The sequence below is a fragment of the Nipponia nippon genome, unplaced genomic scaffold, assembly GCF_047370975.1.
Source record: "Nipponia nippon isolate SJK-2023a ecotype South Korea unplaced genomic scaffold, ASM4737097v1 scaffold_4, whole genome shotgun sequence".
In the NCBI taxonomy this organism is placed as follows: Eukaryota; Metazoa; Chordata; class Aves; order Pelecaniformes; family Threskiornithidae; genus Nipponia; species Nipponia nippon.
The window spans coordinates 56327985-56349549 of NW_028262358.1; the positions used below are offsets into that span (position 1 = coordinate 56327985).

Consider the following 21565-nt stretch of genomic DNA (forward strand, 5'->3'; position numbering starts at 1 on the left):
TGTCACTTAAGGCCTCTAGATCTGCAATGTTAGGCACATGCAGTCATTTTATATGAATTTAACTCTTGTAACAATAAAAGTCTGGGAATTAGCTTTTCAAAAATTTTGACAGTTCTTTATTGCTAAGCATCATTCTGCACTTCATATCCTTTTTACCTCTTGCACTGGATGCAAGCAGACAGAAGAGAAGCCCAGCTGTCCTTCAGGGTTTGCAACTGCTGTTCAATCACTGGTACTCCCTCCAGAGAAGTATTTTGCAGAACAGATTCTCCTGTTGTCAGAACCATTTTCATTTGGATTTCTTTTTCTCCTTTCACTGCTAGCAGTCCCTAAAAAGTGAGCGGATATTATTCTACTTTTATCATTAACTGGGCATGAATATACTAACAGGCTTTACTGGAAAATGAGCTGATCAAATTGAGCAGCTTGTACAAACAGTCAATTGGAAGAGGGACAGTGGGGTTCACAGCTGGGCTTCACAAGGAAAAAGTGACTTTCAAAGGGTAGGTTTAGGCCACTAAAAAAAAAATCTGAGTTGACAGGGAAGTTTCCATGGAATCTGTGCAGGTACTTACAGTATATCAGAGAAGGTACTGTTGGGTGGAAAAGCTGACATTCCAAAGGGAATGTCACTTAGATGGAAAACAGGAGGATTCATTCATAGAGAAAATAATATGTGATGACAAAGCTCTTCTACAGGGCTGAAATACAGTTCTACAACTCTAGGATCTATTTGCAACACAAAGGTACCAACATATAAACTCAGTAGACTATCAGCAATGTCAGCTTAGAGACTTCAGCTCCTGGAGCTGCACAGTTGCAAACTAACAGCTTCTAATACTATGCAAAGGCATGAAAAGCCTGAAAGCATGAACCTGAAAAACTCAATGAACATAACGCAAAACATAATTTTAGTATTTTGCTACAATCTCCTTCTTTTTAATGTATCCTTATAATTTTGAGGACTTGTCCGTATTTTGGCCACTGCTCAAAATTTGAGACATCAATAATATGAAAAGTGTTGTTTTCTGAGTACTGCTCTTCAACATCTTTTGTGCAGTGGTATCGATAGATGCTATTTTCTTAACTGTAGTCACCATTTTTAAAGCAAACAATTATAGGAAAAGCTGTTCTGAATCATCCATATCACCTGTAAGATCTAGGAAATAATATATTAAACTAACAGAAGTGAATATCCTACTTCTTCCATTTAACCTTCAGCAACCACACAACACCTTTTGAGGTTTTTTTTAAGAATTTACATATATGCAGTTTTTAGGTCCCTATATCCTTCTTAGAGAAAACTAATAATGAGCTCTTTCCTCTATAAAAAGAGTTATTTCTGAGTAAATTGAAAACCAGTGTCTGAACAACAACAATCATTACGTTAATTGTTGCATATTAGTGTAAAGTATCCTATACTTGCATTCTTCTTACAGATCTAAAAAGAGCAGGTTTTGGAGTCTGCTGTTTCCATACCTCTAGCTTTAACATCCGGCTGTCCAGCACGCTCTTGTCTGCAGTGGGACGACAGTAGGAATCCAGCATGTGAACTGCATCAGCCACCCAGTCCTGGAGGTCCTTGGCACTGTACAAGAACTGCTGGTGCTCTGCTACGACCCTATCCATTCTGGAAACTTTCTCCTGCAATTCATACAGCAATTAGCACCAGCGGCTATTCAAAGGATCACTTATTCCCCATACCTACTTACAGACTTCAGAATGAGTTTCATAAACTATACTCAGAGATTCTCTTCATACATTGATAATCACAAGTACACTTACTTGAGCATGGAATGAATTTTGCATACACACACACACACAAACAAGTTGTCCAAACATAATATACAAATGAAAATTTCGGAAACACCTTTTTTTGTTTTCTAAATGTAAAGCTTCATCTAATTGTCTCCTCTCATCCAAAGTAGGTGAGAGCTTTCTGGTTTCACTTTTTCTTAAAATCTGGTAAATCACACCTAAACTCCATTTCAGTGTGCAGCTGAAGATAACTTGTGAAATCTGTCAATGCACAAGATGATAGATTTAAGCCTGTGAAGCTATGCCACTGCAACAACATTACTTTGTTGATACTTGGAAAAGAAAGACCTGTTTTCCTCAATGACTCCCATTGGTATAACCATTCTTCTGAAAAATTACTGACACTCACATGAATCAAAAATAAATGCTCAAGTTACATTGCTGAAAAGCCTGAGGTGAACAGGAATACAGAGCAGAGTGTATTTCACACGGTGACAGAGAACTAAAGTCAAGCCAGTGAAACAGGCTTAGGAAGTTACAGAGAGGGATCTTTCTCAAGTGTCCATGGCTACCCAAAGAATTTCAGGATTTCTCTCATAGGCTGGATTATATGTACCCTCTGCCTCAGATTCCTTCTTCTCATACTGACATCTCCTACAAGTTCTGTCCACATAAACCAATGTTAGCAACTCATGCGTCTTTCCCTTTCTTATTTTGCAGTCATGAAAATTTATTATGGCCATGTATATAATAATTTTCAGTAAGTCATACAGCTCTAGGTAAGCTTTATAATTTTTATTTCCACAGAAAAAGTAGAAATTAACAAACTAGCGATTGCCCAAACATAAATACATTCTGAATTTGTTATCCCATAACACGCTTCCTATATCCTTAATTATTCTCTTTACTGTAGTAACTATAAGCATAATTCATTATCAAGCCTCCTTCATGACTGGAACTTTGTGAAAAATAACAGCTCTAATACGAAGATCATCTTATCTATTTACACAATAGAGACAGTAGAACTACAAAATGGTGAAGTGTGTCAAGCACCACTCAACAAAACAGAATTAGGTTAAACTCTCAGTTCTTAGCTTGATGCTTTAGAGTTTGGCCTATGCCCCCCCCCCCCCCCCCTTGAACCTTCAAAAGCAGCCCAAGAGGTAATTTTTTTAGAAGACCAATCTATTACTTTTAGATGAAGATGCTGAAAATGCAAATAATTAATCATCATTAAAGGATGCAATGAAGTAATACCTCTTCTGTATTCCGTATTTTCTAAAAAAAAAAAAAAAAAAACTCCCCTGCGTTTTGAAAAATACTTCTTTCAGGTGCCATTTATTACAAAAATAAATGTCTTGAAATATGTTTGAAATAATCAAAATCCAACCTGATTATTGTATGATCAGGTGAGGTTTACTTTTTAATCAAAACACATTTAAAAAAAAAATAAATCACAATTCCATTTTGTTGACAGACCATAGAATTATCCAGGTCCTTACTTCCCATTCTTTAAAGCCAGTGTGAAAGACAAGATAGCTCAGACATACCACAAAGCAGAAAGACAAGATAGCTCAGACATACCACAAAGCAGACAAGCAAGACAACTGCAGTGTTTCACATTTCAGTCTTTCTTTTTCCCCACGTACATCAAATGAACTGCTTAAAAGCACATACACTGAGTGCATTACCTTTGTCAGATTGCTTAGAGTAAGATATTGAGAAGACAGCTGAGACACCCTGCGCATAAAGCTTTTGCTGACAGCTTGCTCTTCCCACAGCTGCTGAGCTTTCTCTTTTAGCCTGTTGAGCTGATGCTCGTGGCAGCTTATTTCCTCAAGGACAGACTGTAAAGCACAAGCACGTTAATATTAAGAGTGGGTGCAAGAAAGCAGGAAATAGAGAAGCATGAAGGCTCCACGAAAAATAGAAGTGACATATGGCAAGCTTGCTGAGAAAGACACACTATACGGCTACAGCAATGAAGCAGCATGTCATAAGAAATGTGGAGATGCAAAACCTGATGGAACAGGACCATCAACAGCAATCCTTGAAACCAGATCTCATCTTACTTAGAGGTCAGGATGCTAGAATGGTCAAGCTTTTGTAAGGAATCAATGAGGCCAGGAGGATGGGACAGGAAAGTCTGGCTGTGTTAAAAAGGTTTATAAGAAGTCACCTGCAATTTTTGCTGTTCTCTCCTCTTGGAAGGAAGATCATGGAGCCGACTGCTACTTCCTTGTACCATCCTCTCAGTTGTGGTCAGCCACTCTTGCAGAGGCTCAGCAGTTGCTTCGAAGTCCTTCATCCGGATCTTTAAGTTCTGGGAAGACATGCACAATTTTATCAACAGTTGCCCTGCACTGGGCATAACTGTAATGCACAACACACAGATCAAGCTCACAAAAAGGATATACACTTGCAGCCAAACACTACACAAATCTTCAAAATAAATTACACCAGCTCTGCTCCTTCCCATCCCACAGACGAACACTGAAAGAAAAGTCCGAGAGAGTACCTCTTTAAGAGGCAAACTAGAGGCAACAATGTAGGCTATGTCTACACAGTTGAGGGGAGGTTGAAACAAATTTCCTCTGACCTGAAAGCTTTACAGATCTTACGAGCTTTGACTCAATGTAAATCTAACTTACAAAGCTAAGCAGTCTGAAGAAAGGCTAATTTGGGATATGAGTTACCTAACATCTGACAGCAGTCATTCACACTGACGCCTCCTTAAACAGGCTGCTACTATTCTAGGTGATGTATGACTAAGTTCAACCCAATACTGGGGATCATTACTGATTATATTCTTTTTTAGTGTAAAATTTTGGTTATAAAAACGTGTGTGTGAAGCCATATGTAGGCAGTCCTTCAGTACCTGCATATTTTTCTTGTAGGCTTATTCTGCATGATTAAAAAAAAAGAGCATCTGAAATAATTCACATGTAATAGAAACCTGAACAGCATAATTCCTGTGCCCTAGTTATTTTTATTACTTTCCCCAGACTGATTTAGTTTTCCTTTTAGCTATAGCCTTATCACTTAAATTAAACATCAGAATGAAAAACTAAGCCTATGAGACTGAAAAAGGCTTGGCTCAAAAAGATTAACCTCTAAGGACATCTCCTTTCCATGGCAACCCTGAGATGAAGAAAGGTAAGTCCTTGCTATGTGAGAATTTTTTTTTAAAGGCTTTCCTGCACGATGTATTAAATGTATTTAAACTTTTTCTCAGCTGACTGGGCAGCATTGGTTTGAAAATGGAATGCCTACAAACTTTAATTCTCCTATGCTATGCAGGGAATTCCACCTAAGACCTTTTGACCTCAAAACCTATGACCTTAAAAGAGATTATGTTTTTAAGATATTCACCTTCCGTGCTGGTCAAATTGTGAGTTCTGAACAGAGAAAGGCACTGGGGTTTATTTAAAAAGTTGCTCAAATAAATAATTACATTTCACCAGTTTGCAATAAGAGAGGCAACATTTACCCACTGTACTGGGACTATTCAATCAGCAACAGCGTCAGAAATCTGTGCTAAAACAGTCCTTAAAAAAGAAAATGTGTTTTAGTAATCCAGTACATTTGATGAGACTCATGTTAATGAATTTGAGCAGCTGCTGTCTTTGCTATCTTCAGTTACTCTGAACAACACCCTTCTGCATGAAACACCCCACTTAAAGTGCAATCAGGCTGTAAGGATATAAGTAAACAAAAGTAAAATGTAAGCAGAAGAATGAGACTTCTTGAAAACAGCTATTTATTAGTTCTGTCACATCATAAACACTTACAGCTATATACGAAATCTAAATGGTGCTGTTTGAAACAAAAAGCAAAGAGGAAACTTAGATCCAATCTTTTCCCACTGTGACTGGTTCAATACCTCCAATGCAGATTCCTTACGGTGGAGGGTGGCGATAAATTTTTTCCAGTCTTCTTTAGCGGTAGCAGATTTGTCCTGGATAACTTTAGCCTTTTCCTTTGGTAAAACAGAGCAGAGCAGTTCTCCTTTGGATGCTACCAGGTTTAGTTTTTGTTGCCCATTCTCACTTTCTGACAAGAATTCCTAAAAATAGTAATAAAAGAAGCTAATTGGTGAACTTTCGGTCCCAGTAAAGGTCAATAGCAAGCTCCCAGAAATTTAACACGGATAAGAGTTTATTATTTCTGCTCATTAACATGCTAACTCATCTTTCAGTACATTCCATTTTAATATCATTCATATTTATGGGATTTAGGGACAACAGCTACTTAATCCAGAAGTGCCATGCATCTAAATAATGTATATATTAAGACTCTAGGATTACCTGTATCTTTTGCATTTCATGAGACAATTACTGGTCATTTAGTTGGGTATTATACTTCTTTAAATCTCCATGGTACAGAAAGTGGTAACAGTTTCATTTCAGGGAACCAGTATCCTGGCACAGGTAACAGCAGGAGCCAGGGCCCACTCAGGATTGAAGCCTTGCCCATGGGCAACAGCCATACTGGACTTTCAATGAACGTGTAGGGGTGTGGGCTGATGCTTAGACTCTGAGCAACGTCTAAGCTGTGTGATTTATTCCTCTGCATCCTTAATTTACCTTCCCTGCTTGAAAGTATTTTTCTTCATGGAAATCTTGCACAATGCTGGTGTGCAAGAAGTGTATGGAAAAATGCATGTGCAAGAATGCTACAGGTACGTAAGGAAACAGCCAGATTTTTAAATTCCAATGCACTGGGATAATGTCCTTATAACTTGTAATTATTAAAAGACTTTGTGAGCGTTTAGGACTCAAAGGAATTTAGCAGTCTTAAATACCAATATTTTAAACTGTTACTATCATGATCATGTGATACACAAATAGTTTTATATCCATAATCATAAGGTTATATCTACGTTCAGAAGTAACAGGCTTGAAGCAAAAATTACTAACTCAGGTTCTGATTCTGTGTTACACTAGAGGTCTTAGTAGAGAATGCAAACAGTCTGTTAGCTTTGAGATATGTGGTTCGAGTTCTGGCTATATTAAAATCAAAGACATAACTGCCTTGTGACTTAATGATGTCAAATGTGCTAACAGACAGAATATTAACTTTTAACAAAAATAAAATTTTAAGTTTATACAGGTTACCAAGACATCTTCAGAAGTCCTAAAGCTGTTACTGCATGTAAAAAAAAGTTTATTTCATCTAAAGAAGCTTTCAGGGAGGAGGAGAACAAAGTAAGGTCTTATGCTATGAAGGAGCTGCAGTGATAAAGAAAAAAAAAAGTCTTAACCACTGTTGAAAAAAAAACCTTGCTAAAACTCATATTTAGTGCCAAAAACTACTAGGACTTTCCCCCCGATATTTCCTCTAAACATATTGTCATTTTGGGTAGTCAAAGATTTGATATATTAATACAGTATTGTTTACACTTTTAAGTAAACCATTCAAGCAAGGGAAAGTGAATTTACCAAAAGGAGGAGGAAGTGATTTGGGTTTTGGTATTTTCTGAGAAACCAATATGAATTTCTTCTGTTATACTGTCTAACTGAAGGTTTAACAGTCTCATTATTTAATTCTCATTTTGCTATTTTCAGTTAAAATTATAGTTATAGTCTATTCATAAAAGTACTTCTTTCACTTGCTTTATTAAAATAAACTTTTAATTGGCACTCCAGATGTCCAGATGGAGAACAGTGATGAGTGGTGCTCCTCAGGGGTCCATACTGGGGCCAGTGCTGTTCAATATCTTCACCAATGACATAGACAGAGGGATCAAGTGCACCCTCAGCCAGTTTGCAGATGACACCAAGATGAGTGCTGCAGTTGACACACCTGGGGGATGGGATGCCATCCAGAGGGACCTGGACAAGCTTGAGAAATGGGCCCATGGGAACCTCATGAGGTTCAACAAGGCCAAGTACAAGGTCCTGCACTGGGGTCGGGGCAATCCCTGGTATCAATACAGGCTAGGGGCTGGAGGTATTGAGAGCATCCCTAAGGAGAAGGACTTGGGGGTACTGATAGACAAAAAGCTGGACAGGAGCCAGCAATGTGCTCTTGCAGCCCAGAAAGCCAACCGTATCCTGGGCTGCATCAAAAGAAGCGTGGCCAGCAGGTCAAGGGAGGTGATTCTCCCCCTCTACTCTGCTCTCGTGAGACCCCAGCTGGAGCACTGCATCCAGCTCTGGGGTCGTCAGCACAGGAAGGACATAGACCTGTTGGAGCAGGTCCAGAGGAGGGCCATAAAAATGATCAGAGGGATGGAGCACCTCTGCTATGAGGAAAGGCTGAAAGCGCTGGGGTTGTTCAGCCTGGAGAAGAGAAGGCTGGGGGGGAGACTTTATTGCGGCCTTTCAATACTTTCAATAAGGGGGCTTATAAGAAAGATGGGGACAGACTTTTTAGCAGGGCCTGTTGCAATAAGACAAGGGGTAATGATTTTAAACTAAAAGAGGGTAGATTCAGTCTAGACATAAGGAAAAAAATTTTTCACAATGAGGGTGGTAAAACACTGGAACAGGTTGCTGAGAGAGGTGGTAGATGCCCCATCCTTAGAAACATTCAAGGACAGGCTGGATGGGGCTCTGAGCAACCTGATCTAGTTGTAGATGTCCCTGCCAATTGCAGGGAGGATGGGCTAGATGACCTTTAAAGGTCCCTTCCATCCCAATGCTTTCTATGATTCTATGATTCCTTTCCACAGAGTTGTTAGGGCTTGTTTTAGCTTTGTGTGAAAAATATACTTTTAAAATGCCTGCTCAGACTGCGTACATTTTAACTCTGTTGTTCCACTACAAGGGCTCTACTTTCATATCTGAGGAAAAATATTTACATAACTTGTATGTGGAATTATTTCTAAATCCTGATTCTGATATCATTCTGATTTTACAGTACTCTCCTACTTTAAAAACATATTTTTTCCTATTGTAAAAAAGAAATAAACAAGGAAAACTACTATGAGAGACAATGACTACACACAAACTGTAGCGCAACAATTAAACTAAAGAAACTAGATTAAAAAAGAAGAACATAAGTGTTTATTTCCTTGGAATTAGTCACCTTTAGTGTTAACAATAACAAAATTAACAAAAAATAGTAATTAATCAAACAATTCAGTCTGAACTTTATATGAAACTGATTGCTTGTCCCTTAGACTAATATTTTACTGCTATAGAGTTACCTGTATTTTCTGCAGACTTGCTGAAGCTTCACTGATATTTTGAGGCACGTCAAAGCATTTGGATGTGGTGACTTTTGCATTGACGAGCCACTGCTGGAAGTCCCTGAAAGCCGTTCGAAATCTTTGCTGCAAGATCTGCTCTTTGCTTTGACATCCTTTTGAAGCTTGCAGGCACAGGCTGGGTTTATCACATCAGGGAAGCAAAAGAAAGCAAGGGAGGGAGGGAGGAAAGGCAGGACTCTGTTAGGTGACAATGCTATTACCTAGTTTTCTGAAATACAATGGTAAGGATAGTTTAACTTGGGTTCCTCCTACCAACTTTAAACACTTAACTGAGGCACCAGGAAATCCATTAGAAGCTTTCAGTTCCTTAAAAGTGAAGCATGATAACTATCACAGATACGGCAGGTGTAAGTGTTTCCAGAGAGTGACTAAGTGCACCTAAGCCCAAACAGTTTCTGCAAGCCCCTTTCTGTCTCTAGGGACAGGACAGGGAACTACAGTGACTACAATTCTAACTTCTGTGTCTCAGTTAAGTTTATAACGTTAGAAGGGATCAATCCGTGTCATCGCACCCTTCTTCTGCAGCTACAGAAGCCAACAGCTATTACCTCCTGCAAGAGACAACAGAATCTTGTGTCTGGAATGCAGGTGTCATACTCCCAGCTAAATCAGCTAGAGTGACCTGAGAGAAAGCAAGAAAGCAAGTAAATGCTAGCTCTCCTGTTTCAGGGAATGGGCTAGTCAAAGAAGAGTAAACTGAAGGAAAAAAACAAGAAAAAGACCTTAAATAGCTGGTATAGCTTGTTTCTCCTTCAGACAAATAAGCCATAGTGCTACCTCACAGTTTCTTACAACGATTCCTCCTGTAAGGAGGTCAGGTGTGGATATACATTAGTTTCAGCTGAGTTTAGTGGCATAGCCTGGCTTTTAGAAAAAAAAAAGCAATTGATACTTTTTACAACCTCTATTGACATCAAAATCAAAATAATGATTCTAACCATTGTATACCTCTGTTTCTAATCCTAAAATTCTAATTAATGGTTCCCTAAAAGACAGCTCACACCCACACACACGGGATTAACGATAAACAAGATGAATGTGTACCTGTTATACTCCTTAATCAGCCCTGAAACTTTTGAAGAATGAGTACTCAAATCTCTGGAAAATCTACAAAGATCATTTAACTGAGTTTTGATCTCATCTGTCATATGTTCAGACTTTACCAGAGCATCCAATGTTTCCTGTTAAAACAAAACAAATGAACAATATTGGTGATTAAATTAAAAAAAAATCTTTTGAATCAAAATTTATCAGAATTTAAATTCAACTTCATTTATGATCTATGCACGTTCACTTTCAAGAGTATTTTAGCAGTCAAACCTACAGAAGCTTATTTGAAATTATAAGCTTCTAGAAACCACCTTTCTGGAAGCCTCAATTTTCTTAGCTCAAAATGTTCTTGAAGAACACTTTAAGATATAAACTTCATTTTAATAAATGAGCTATGGTATTGTCCATTAGCTGTATACATATAAAAGTACATACAGTTAGGGAATAGCGAATAATGTATGTTTATATAAATATAATTAGCCTGTTGCCTTGAGCTTAGCATATGCAATAAAAACTGTTTTGAGCTGTATCCAAAAAATTAATTTAGGCACAAAGCTTTTAACAGCTTCAGCTCTTTCACAGAGGGCTTCATAATGTAAAAGTACAGCTGCTCACCATCCTGTGAGGGAAAATGGGTTACTGCCTGTCATTGCTGCACTGGAAAGACTCTTGCTTTGGAGACAGCTAAGCCAACAAAAAAAATGCTTTTGTTGGTTTAGCTTACGTCACTGGGAGAGGTGTCATAACCACTCCAACAAAAACAGTCCTTGTTGATGTCCACAGCATCTCTACTGCAAAACCCCGCCAGCTACTCCAGCATAATGAGCAGTGCAGACTTGGCTCCTTGTCTCACTAGAAACTAAATTCTTCAGGCATTCCTCTTAAACTACCAGGGAGAAAAGACAATCTTCTAGCTAGTTGCATTCACCACGGCAGAGGTTCTGCAGTGCAGGCAGGCCAGAGTGTTTGGCACTTACAGATTAGTTTGGCTAAGTCTAAGTGCCAATCTGGAAGAAATGTACAATATAAACTTAAGAAACAGATCATACGAAAGTGAAGACAGATTTGAACTGGGACATGGAAGTGGGACAAGGAAGTCCCCAAATCATGTTTCTGAATATATAATAAAAAAAGATGATTGAAAATATACATAGTAAACAGTTTGTAATAATCTGTCAGCACAAAACTGAATGTTCAGGAAGAGTACAAATGATGTACATGAAAATAGATGCAGAAGGCTTTCAAAATATCACAATCTACATTACAGAGATAAAAATGCTCACTGAGTAGATTTTTCACTGTAAAGTATTAACTAACTCTGCAATAAACAGATATCCCTTCATGTAAATCAAAAGTAAAAAGAAATATTAGCAAGGGTCTAGCAAGCCAATCAACAGACTTAGTAACAACAGCAAATGGACAAAAGCCAAGGATTCAGCTCATGTGTCTGCTGCCCACAAGCAACTTCATGCTTGCTTCATATCCCTTTTCCTGAAAAAGTCTCTAGAGCTGTGAAATGAATTTTTTAAGTTCTATATTGTGCATTTCTGAGCAAGTAAAAAAAAAAAAATGAGAGAGATATACTGCTTCTTTGTAGTACCTGAACTGCCAGGAAGAAAAAAACACAATCCATTTTGAGAAAAATAAAACTACAAGCATGCATTGGCTATGAATAATAGTGGTTTAGACCATAATCACAGCTTGATTATATTAACATTACTGAAATCTGTTTGCATTTATAGATCACAGGGAAGCCCTGTAAAATTAAGTCTAGAGATATTTCAGACGTATTATGTGTACAAACTTTCATGTGTTCTTGTGAGTATGAAAAAATATTTTGCTACAGCAGATTTTTCAGGACTCCTCTGATTTACATTATTCATGCTCGTATTATGGACTTTATCTGCTTTGAGTCACTCATACACCAGAAATCTGTTCAATCATTATTAAAAGATACTTGAAATAGTCACACTGCCAGTTTGTTTCGATGCCATAAAAAGTAGCATTGCAATTAAGTAATTATGTAATAGCAATGATGCTTGGAAAAAAAATGTAAACTAACTACTTTTTGTTTATCTTACTTTATGTTAAACTACACACAGGACTTTTTTTGAAAGCATTAGGAATAACAACACAATGGCCGTTACTTAAACACAGGATGTCACAAATTGCGTAGGGCAGGAATCACCATAATGAAATACAGCTTTTTTTTTTTTTTTGGTAACGAAAACATGTCCTAAGAGTAGCAGAGGGTTACAATTGCCTGTTTTCAATGAAATGCAGCAGATCATCTTGAGTGTCATTACGCGGCATGTGCGGGACAACCAGGGGATCAGGTTCAGCCAGCAGGGGTTTATGAAAGGGAGGTCCTGCTTCACTGACCTGGTCTCCTTCTGTGACAAAGTGACCCGCTTAGTAGATGAGGGCAAGGCTGTGGATGTTGTCTACTTGGACTTTAGTAAGGCCTTTGACACTGTCTCCCACAGCATTCTGCTGGAGAAGCTGGCTGCTCATGGCTTGGATAAGTGCACTCTGCGCTGGGTTAAAAACTGGCCGAGCCCAGAGAGTGGTGGTGAACGGAGTCAAACCCAGTTGGCGGCTGGTCACGAGTGGTGTTCCCCAGGGCTCAGTACTGGGGCCGGTCCTGTTCAACATCTTCACTGATGATCTGGATGAGGGGATTGAGTGCACCCTCAGTAACTTTGCAGATGACACCAAGTTGGGTGGAAGTGTCGATCTGCTGGAGGGTAGGAAGGCCCTACAGAGGGATCTGGACAGGCTGGATCGTTAGGCTGGGGCCAACTGTATGAGGTTCAACAAGGCTAAGTGTCCAGTCCTGCACTTGGGTCACAACAACCCCATGCAACGCTACAGGCTGGGGGAGGAGTGGCTGGAGAGCTGCCTGGCAGAAAAGGACCTGGGGGTGGTGGTTGACAGCCACCTGAACATGACCCAGCAGTGTGCTCAGGTGGCCAAGACGGCCAATGGCATCCTGGCTTGTATCAGGAATAGTGTGGCCAGCAGGACCAGGGAGGTGATAGTGCCCTTGTACTCGGCACTGGTGAGGCCGCACCTCGAGTACTGTGTTCAGTTTTGGGCCCCTCACTCCAAGAAGGACATCGAGGTGCTGGAGCATGTCCAAAGAAGGGCAACGAAGTTGGTGAAGGGTCTAGAGCACAAGTCTTATGAGGAGAGGCTGAGGGAAGTGGTTGAGTTCCCATCCCTGGAGGAATTTAAAAGATGGGTAGACCTGGTGCTTGAGGACATGGTTTAGTGGTGGACTTGACAGTGCTAGGTTAACGGTTAGACTCGATGATCTTAAGGGTCTTTTCCAATCTTAACGATTCTATGATTCTATGATTCTACGAAATTTTTCAGTTTCAAATAACCTACCTCAATAACTACTAAAAGATAATTTTGATGACATATAGCCTTAGACATAACCTATTAACAAACAGGAACATTAACTTGCAAAACAGGGTACATTTAATCATGACGTATTTCCATACAGAAACACCGCCAGCGCTGTTGCAGCCACTTGGATTTAGTTTTGAATCTGACAATTACCAAAATAATTTGCTGAATTCCAAGTGTAAGATCTGTTGCTCTTATGTTGCAGATACCTAAAGGAACAGAGCTTGAGTATTACAGGATAGTAGAATGAGCTTGCTAATTCTGAGAATTAGGAAATGCATTTTTAATTCATGGCCTTGTCTTACATGGCAACAGAATCACTGTGAGACAATGGAAGCGGAAAGCTGCAGTACTGTTTTACGTTCACAATAGAACCTGTCCCTGGGGTCCAGAAATGGAAGGATTACTGTCACATTTCCTCTAACTATAAATAAAATTACATAGTAGGTCTATGCATAGTAAGTCTTGAGATTCCTCTGCATTTTCCTCGTTAGCCAAAGTTTACAACTGCCTAATCTAAATAAAGTGTTGTTACACAGAGCTACACTACACACACACACACACAGAGTATATACACTACTAATGAAAGCAATATCCTTTGAATTTAGTACTTCTCCATTTATGGATTAAAAAATGTCTGGTAATTGTTGCTGTATGTTGACGACAATTCCTTGTCTTCCTTTCCTTTTTAAAAACATATAAACATGGAAGACACTACGTATTTGTACCCTTATTTGCTCCAATGTAATGTCAGCTTTGTTACTCCTACATATAGGTACTGGCACTCAAGCAAGCAGGTTCCATAAATCTGTGTCAGGGAATTCTGTGAAAGGGGAAGCCACATAAATAACTTGGCACAGACATCGGAGGAGGAGATTTATAATCTCAGTTCAAAGCGAAGGTGTTCTGGGTTTTTTTTTTAATATTGCTTCAGTCAAGGGGTCAGAAAGCGGGCACCTCTCTACCGAAACTGCTTTATTGCAACACTACCCTGAAAGGGAAATACTCTGTATCTTTTCTCAACATCTGTGATTCACAGTAGTCGAGATACATACAAACATATATCGTGATTGTTGTGAAAATACAGATATATGTATATATAATATGTGTGTGTGTGATACATACGTGTGGAATTTTTTGCTAGAAGACAATCAGGAACAGAAACAACCTCTCTATTTCTCTGAATTCTACTGCATTCCACAGGAAAGCAATTAGCAAGTATACCGGTTTCCAGTAAATTTCTTTAAATATTGGACAAGATCTCAACATGCATAATGAGAAGGGTAGTTCAAGAAATGTAAAGTATAAGCTCAATACACTCCTAACAAATAAGTAAGAAATGGCCCCAGATGCTACTTGGCTGTTAGGAAATGCTTCGCATTTCCCTGATCAAGTGCTACTCTGGCTTGAAACACTGAGCATCTTGGAAGAGAAGTTGAGAGCTGGTGTGCTAGCTCCTTCACTTTCCCAGAGGCAAGCTCTGTTTTTAACATCTAAAAGATCCAGGCAGCATTTGCTAAACCTTGTACAGCAGAGGCCAAGGAGAGAAACATCTTCTGTAAACACTGCTTGCTGTAATTACAGTTACAAAAAAAGTTTGGAAACTTGGGATTCCATAGAAATATTTTTCACAAACACATTTTATTATTTCCTACTTGACAGTCACGCTTGGCAGAAGTCTTCTGCCCACAGTAACTGTACATTTACAATCGAAAAACTGCTAGGAAGAGAGATGTGACCTTACTTTCTCCTTGCGCCAGCTTTCCACGACCTCGGCGTCGGTGTGCCGGCTGTCGAGGGGGACCAGGCTCCGCGACCAGGCGGCCAGCAGCCCGCCGAACCGCTGCACGGCCCCCTCCAGCTGCGCGACCTGCGCCGCGAACTCCTGCTCCGACAGGGCCATCTGGCTCAGCACATCCCGCAGGCGGCTCTGGCTCCGGAAGGCGCTCTCTTCCCACTGCTTCCAGTCCGACTGCAGGGCCTGCATCTCGGCGGCCAGCAGCTGGCACCCGCCGGCGGTCGTGCTGCGCTGCGCGGCGGGAGCCAGCGTCTCCACTCGGCTGAGGCGGCCCGCGCCGATCTGTCGGGACTCTACCAGCTCCTGCAAGGCGACATGGCCGGGGTAACCCGCAAAGCCGCCGCCGACTGGGAAGGGGGGGCCCGCCCAAGCGGGGCGCAGCGCGCAGCCGGGCGGGGGCAGCGCGCAGCCGGGCGCGTCCCGCACCCAGCAGCGGCCCCGCACCCAGCAGCGGCCCCGCGCCCGGCAGCGGCTCCGCACCCGGCAGCGGCCCCGCACCCAGCAGCGGCCCCGCGCCCGGCAGCGGTCCCGCACCCAGCAGCGGCCCCGCACCCGGCAGCGGCCCCGCACCCGGCAGCGGCCCCGCCGGCGGCGGCGCTTCCACCGCCGCTAGGCTGCGCCCAGGGTGGCAAAACGCAGCCGGAGGACAGAGGAAAAGAAAACTCAGCCAAGAGAGGAAAAGAAAACTCAGCCAAGAGAGTGTGTGGGCTTTACATTGATTAAAGAGTGATTCTGAATCTCTTGTCAGCTTAGGGGAGAAAGAACTTCTTTTAGATACTGAAAATACTGTTTCAGTTAAGATGCAGAAAATAACAACTTTGTTGTGATCTTTTACGTAAGAAACACTAGTACGTAGCTGCTTATAGCAGTTTTAAAAACACAACTGTGCTGCTCAGAAAAAGCATTTTACAGCCTACCCATGATCTGTGATGTGCCATAATTGGTTGCACATGTCTGTCTTTTTTTCAGCAGTGAATTCTTTCTACAGTGTCCTATTTCAATCTCACACATGCTACAAGGGAATTTTGGGAGTTTTCAGCTTAAGAAGCTGGAGAATATAAATATCACCCCAAACACTGCAGGCCAGAGAAGTGTTATTTATTCTCCTGTTAGTCTTATGAGCTAGAAACTACTGTCGCCTCCCTTCCCCATTTTATACAGGGGGAGTTTGAGCACAAAGGAGACTGAAAACTATCCAACAATCATCTGTAATTTGATCTCGGGTATCCTGAATCTTCATCTAGTAGTCTGTTCACTGGCCCACTCATGTTTAATAGCAGAGTAAAGTGTTGCTAGCATGAGTATCTAAATGTAATCATCAGGCACGAGCAAAACACGGTCTGCTTTAATGTTGCATTCAGGAATATGTAACTTTCTTAGGCACTTAAATGCCTACGACTGGATGCCAGGGTAAGGAGGAGAGTATACACAGGGAGGCAACTCATACATTTCTACTGTGTTTGGGGAGAACAATCCTTGCACTGCTTTATGCATCTCCATTTCATGCAAATCAGGCAAGGTTGTTTCTGACTTTGATTCAGACAACTCTGCCCATGGAGAAAGCATATTCAGGGATGAGGACAGAGCAGTATCCATTAATCAGCTAAGGCACATTCTTCTGTGATGCCACTGGGCTTCCGCTCTTGCAAATTGTTTCCATGTGTGCTGTAGCTAACTCACGTCTGATTGTACTTTTACTCCATCAGTTTAGTATGGGAAGAGAGACGAAAACAAAACATAGCTTAGAAAGCTTGCTTTCAGCTCACTGAAATGTAATCACCATTTCAAATACACAAAGAACAAGATCCCACAATTTTTTCACTCTGTCCTATTTTAGAGCATAGGGTCTGAATTGCAGATGAAATCAGGAAAGCTAACTTATCTTACATTGATTTTAGCCAGCTTTTTCTGTATGGTTGATTCATCTCCAGATGCATCTGACCAGCGGTGCAGCTCTTCCTTTGCAGAATGGAGCCAGTCTGTGAATTCATGCACAGCATCAAGGTATAGCAAATGATCCTTCACAATATCTTCCACTTTCCTCATTTTCTCCTATCATTCAGATGAAAAAAAAAAGACGACCATTAAAGTGCTTCAATACTGTCCTGGCTTTAAGCATCCAGTGGTATAGAGTGCTGGTCTGATCTTTTAGCATCCATTTGAATGCTGAATAAAGCACAGCTTATAGCAGCAGAACACAGTGCTACACTGCACGAGGTTTGGTTTAGGTTGGTCTGGACAGGCATGTTCTGCTGGAGCAAAAGATGAAGAAGCCTTCTGAAAATGTATGCAAAAATGTACTTTAACACATCCTTTAACACAAAATGTATAATTTAATAGATGGCAAATTTCCAGCAGTGCAACTCTGGCACACTTTTCCCAATACCCCCTGGAGGGGGTCTTAAAGATCATCCATGAGTCCTCCCAGGGAGCAGCATGCTGTCAGAAACATAGCTCTTATTTAAAAGCACCAAGTCTCTATAAATACTAAGCAGAGTCAGAGAGATATTCCATACGAAGACCACAAAGGAGGACTTCTGCTGTTCAAAAGTGCAAAAGGTTCTTATGGTGCTGAGTCCCTTTTTAACAATCAGATCAGAAGTGGTGGCCATCCCCGGCCACTTGCCTTGCAGCCCTGGAGGACGCTTGCCCTGACACAGGCATATGACAGCTTCATGGCTCCATCTTAGCTTTTTAATGTAAGCTTAAAGTGGGGCCAGCTCACCTTACCATGAAAAGGTGAAATAGTGTACTAGTCTAGATTTGCCTTTGGTCTGACTGAGTAGATTTGTTCTTATATTCTTGTGAGCTAATACTCAGGAATGTTTATCAAAACTAACCAAAAGTGAAATGAGCTAATCAGATAGCTTTTTACTCCTGTGTGGATACTCTAATCTAGATCTAAGTGTCCTTAAACCAGTTTCAAACTAAATAACTTATGAATTAAACTCCAGTTATTTTTAATTTTGAATAACTCAACATTCAACTAATGCTTTTAAAAATTAAGTTAGATTAATAAGCCCTACTGTTCCCTCTGAAAATAATCACCATTATTTCTCAGAATGTGTCAGACCAACTAGACGATGGATAGTTACTAGGTAAACAAAGATGACCTAAAGTAAATCCTCAAAGTTTTTACATCTTAATGCATTTTATGCAACAACAGAGTAAGAAAATGTCCACATGTGCCTGATTCTAAACAAAATAGGTAGCTTCCTAGTGAAGCAAAAGAGCCTCAGGAAAGGCAACCACACACCCCTGTTTACTTTGCTCACACCAAAATATAGCACCAGTAGAGGGGGAGAGTGGAGGCAAAGTGCAACTTCAGTTGGTCTCTTCTGGTGGCAATGGCTTCTACCAGTTGCAGTCAGTGCTGTTCTCTCCCAAGGGAAAGACTGCAAAGCTGTCTTTCTTGCTTAAGAAATTAAATTTATAGATGCATATAGATGCATATTGCTCCAGATTTAACACTGCTGAAAGAAGTAGCTATATGAGGATGAAACTGCACTGATTCTCTAGAAACCAGGTTCATAGCTTACTATATCCATTAAAAAAAAGAGAGCAGAAGTTTGTCATAAAAACAAGAGAGTGTGTGAATAGATGGTAATTACAGACTAGATACATCTGAGAGGGCTGTAATATCTATGGTCTATGTTTAAAGCAATAAAGCAATGACACTAATAACATATCTTAACCCACAAATAAAAAAAACCCAAATCCAACCCCAAACTGCATGATTCTACATAATGACTTTCCTTTATCAACTTTAGTAAGAAAAATACAGATTTTTACTGAAGAAGTAATTTCATATGCCCTAGATTTAACTTTTTTTGTAACAGAGAATTTGTTGGATCTTCCACTTATTTTTTTACTTTGGTACTCTTTTTTATATAGACTATTGATGAATTATCTACAGGCCATCATCTCTGTTCTCAATACATGAAAATTCAAATCACGCTTCCATCAGATTACTAAATTTATATACAATGTTTACTTCAATCTCACATTAGCCTGTTATTATGTGGCCTTTTCCTGATGCAAACTTTCCTCTTAGCTGAGAAGGTGGAGATTGTAACTCGGATCTAGTGTCACTTGTCATGATTTGGTTGGCAGAAGGTCTCACTGACCTCATGTGTCTTTCCTTATAAACCAAATAGAATACCCGTATAGCATGTGCAGTGCTTAGTGGCTTGGAACACCACAAAATATGGGCATATATCTTTCTGACAATAGGATTTTTCTTTCTGACAATACGTTTTCTGCTCAGGGAGGCACTTTGTTCTTCCCTTTCTAGGTTAAAAAAAAAAAAAAAAGTGCTATGAATGAATGAAAAAGAATTAGATGAAAATAAATCTGGAAGAATGTCAGAAATATTGTTGTATATATGAAACTAGGAATAAAATACATGCCCTTCACTCTTCAAAAATCATAACCGTACCAATTACAATTTCCAACAACTTTTTTGCATTCTAGTGAATTTTAGTAAACTACATCCAACTTTTTTGTTAGACTCAACCATAACAAAAGGCAAGACTATTCAAACACAATCAAGCCTTTAGTTACTAAAAAATTACGAAAACCAAAATTTTAGTCTTATATACAGATATCGAAACATTTTACTTGAAATGGAGGCCTTTATCTTACCTTGGCTACAGTTGTGATATCATTAAACTGTGTTTTTAATTCTTCTTGAGCTGCTTCTCCAAAAGAATCATCCTCTGTTTTTTCATACAGTTCCACAGCTTTTTCAGTGAGTTGCTGTAAATCACCAGAGTGATCCTCTATCTCAGAAACAATAGCCTGGAAGTGGTCCAGCTGAGCAAACTTCTCCTTCAGACCAATCTGTGGTTCTAAAGGCCGTTCCACTTTGTGATCCAATTTCTCTAACCACTGTTCCAGCTGGTTTTTCCTTTCCAGATATTCATTCCACTGGCTAATGACAGACTCTAGGCAGCTTACATTAAAAGAAACACACACAGTACAGATGAGAACTTTTGAAAGTCTGAAAAAAAAGAGCCTGCTTATACCTTAACTGTCACACTGTCTGTAGCCATGCATAATATGTTTAGAATATGCTTTTTCCCTTACCTTGCTTTAGTTTTCTACATCAGCTTACATCCAAGCTATTCTAGAATTTCTGTGTTCTTTGGGCTACTACATATAACTAGGTTACATGAGCAATCTGTCTCGGACTAATGAAAAGCACATTACAATGTCTGTCCAGCAAAGTAAAATACAGAGTATTACTGGAGTTCTTTATGATCAGCGTAATAAAATGTACAGCAGCCTATGAAATTATTGACAATTAAGATATATTCTGGCAAGTTTTGGAAGAACACATCATTTATATATATAGTCTCATTTACAACTTATAAGAAATACTCTCTTCTGTTATATATTGCTCCTCCTAGCAGAACACCAGATTTCTCTGGGATTTGTGTTGAGGAATGTAATTCTCATTCCACTGGACTTAATGATAGACACGTGTGTGGTAAGGATTTCATTCAAAATTAATAGCCTAATTGAAATAATATTTTATGACAAAAATTGAGTGAAATTAGAGTGAAATCTTAAAGGCAACCCATTATAATTTTCTACATATAATTGTATTACAATTCTGGAATAAGTAAGAAAGTGGCATCACTTTCAGTTGAAAAACTCCCATTTACCTATATCATGGCTCTCACTATTGATGGCTGATATTTAGGACCCAGATACCCTAGCGCTCAGATTATCTAAAATACAGATCTATGACCTCTCTGATGCAGATCTATGAGTTTTCTGATGCACGGAAAACTTTGTTTTCATTAGAGAACTAAGGAAGTAGGATCATGCAGAAGTTCACCAAAGGCCCGTTTCTATCCAGTAATGACTGGGATATTGGAACAGAGAGTGCTTGTAAAACCCACAGATGAAAGCAACCAGGGAGCGGCTGCAGCTAGTTTGGATGATAAGATTTAAATGTCAGATGTTCTTAAAAGAAATTTTAAAAAGATGGAATTTGATGATAAAAATAATGCTTTACTTAGGAAGTGGAAATCAGATATACAAATACAAAATTGGGGATAACTGCCTAGGCTTAGTCCTGTGGAAAAGGATTTGGAGATTGTAGAGGATAAAGAAGTAAACAAAATTCAACAATATGATACCATTGCAAAGAAAGGAAAATCTCATTCTGGAGTGGATTAAGAAGAGTGTTGTATGAAGGAAACGGAAAGTACTGATACTCTATTCAGAATTAATAAGGTCTCAAATACAGTAAGAGGTCAGCCCACTTTCAGTTATTATCTTTTAAGAAAAATGTAGACGAACTAGTGATAGTTGCAATC

The 21565-nt window shown here is 39.7% G+C and overlaps 1 protein-coding gene across 15 annotated transcripts in view; it reads right to left on the reverse strand.

The window, feature by feature from the left end:
- SYNE1 (spectrin repeat containing nuclear envelope protein 1) overlaps positions 1 to 21565 on the reverse strand; it is a 320818-nt gene that overhangs the window by 146347 nt on the left and 152906 nt on the right. For all 15 annotated transcript variants that reach the window (XM_087773936.1, XM_087773951.1, XM_087773949.1 and 12 more), the window contains 10 exons: positions 19881 to 20190; positions 17124 to 17288; positions 15183 to 15539; positions 10019 to 10155; positions 8912 to 9089; positions 5642 to 5824; positions 3938 to 4081; positions 3450 to 3605; positions 1480 to 1644; positions 157 to 329 (listed from right to left, as the gene is read on the reverse strand). In XM_087773936.1, coding sequence (XP_087630062.1) covers positions 157 to 329; positions 1480 to 1644; positions 3450 to 3605; positions 3938 to 4081; positions 5642 to 5824; positions 8912 to 9089; positions 10019 to 10155; positions 15183 to 15539; positions 17124 to 17288; positions 19881 to 20190 — 1968 coding nt within the window. The remainder of the gene's footprint in view (positions 1 to 156; positions 330 to 1479; positions 1645 to 3449; positions 3606 to 3937; positions 4082 to 5641; positions 5825 to 8911; positions 9090 to 10018; positions 10156 to 15182; positions 15540 to 17123; positions 17289 to 19880; positions 20191 to 21565) is intronic.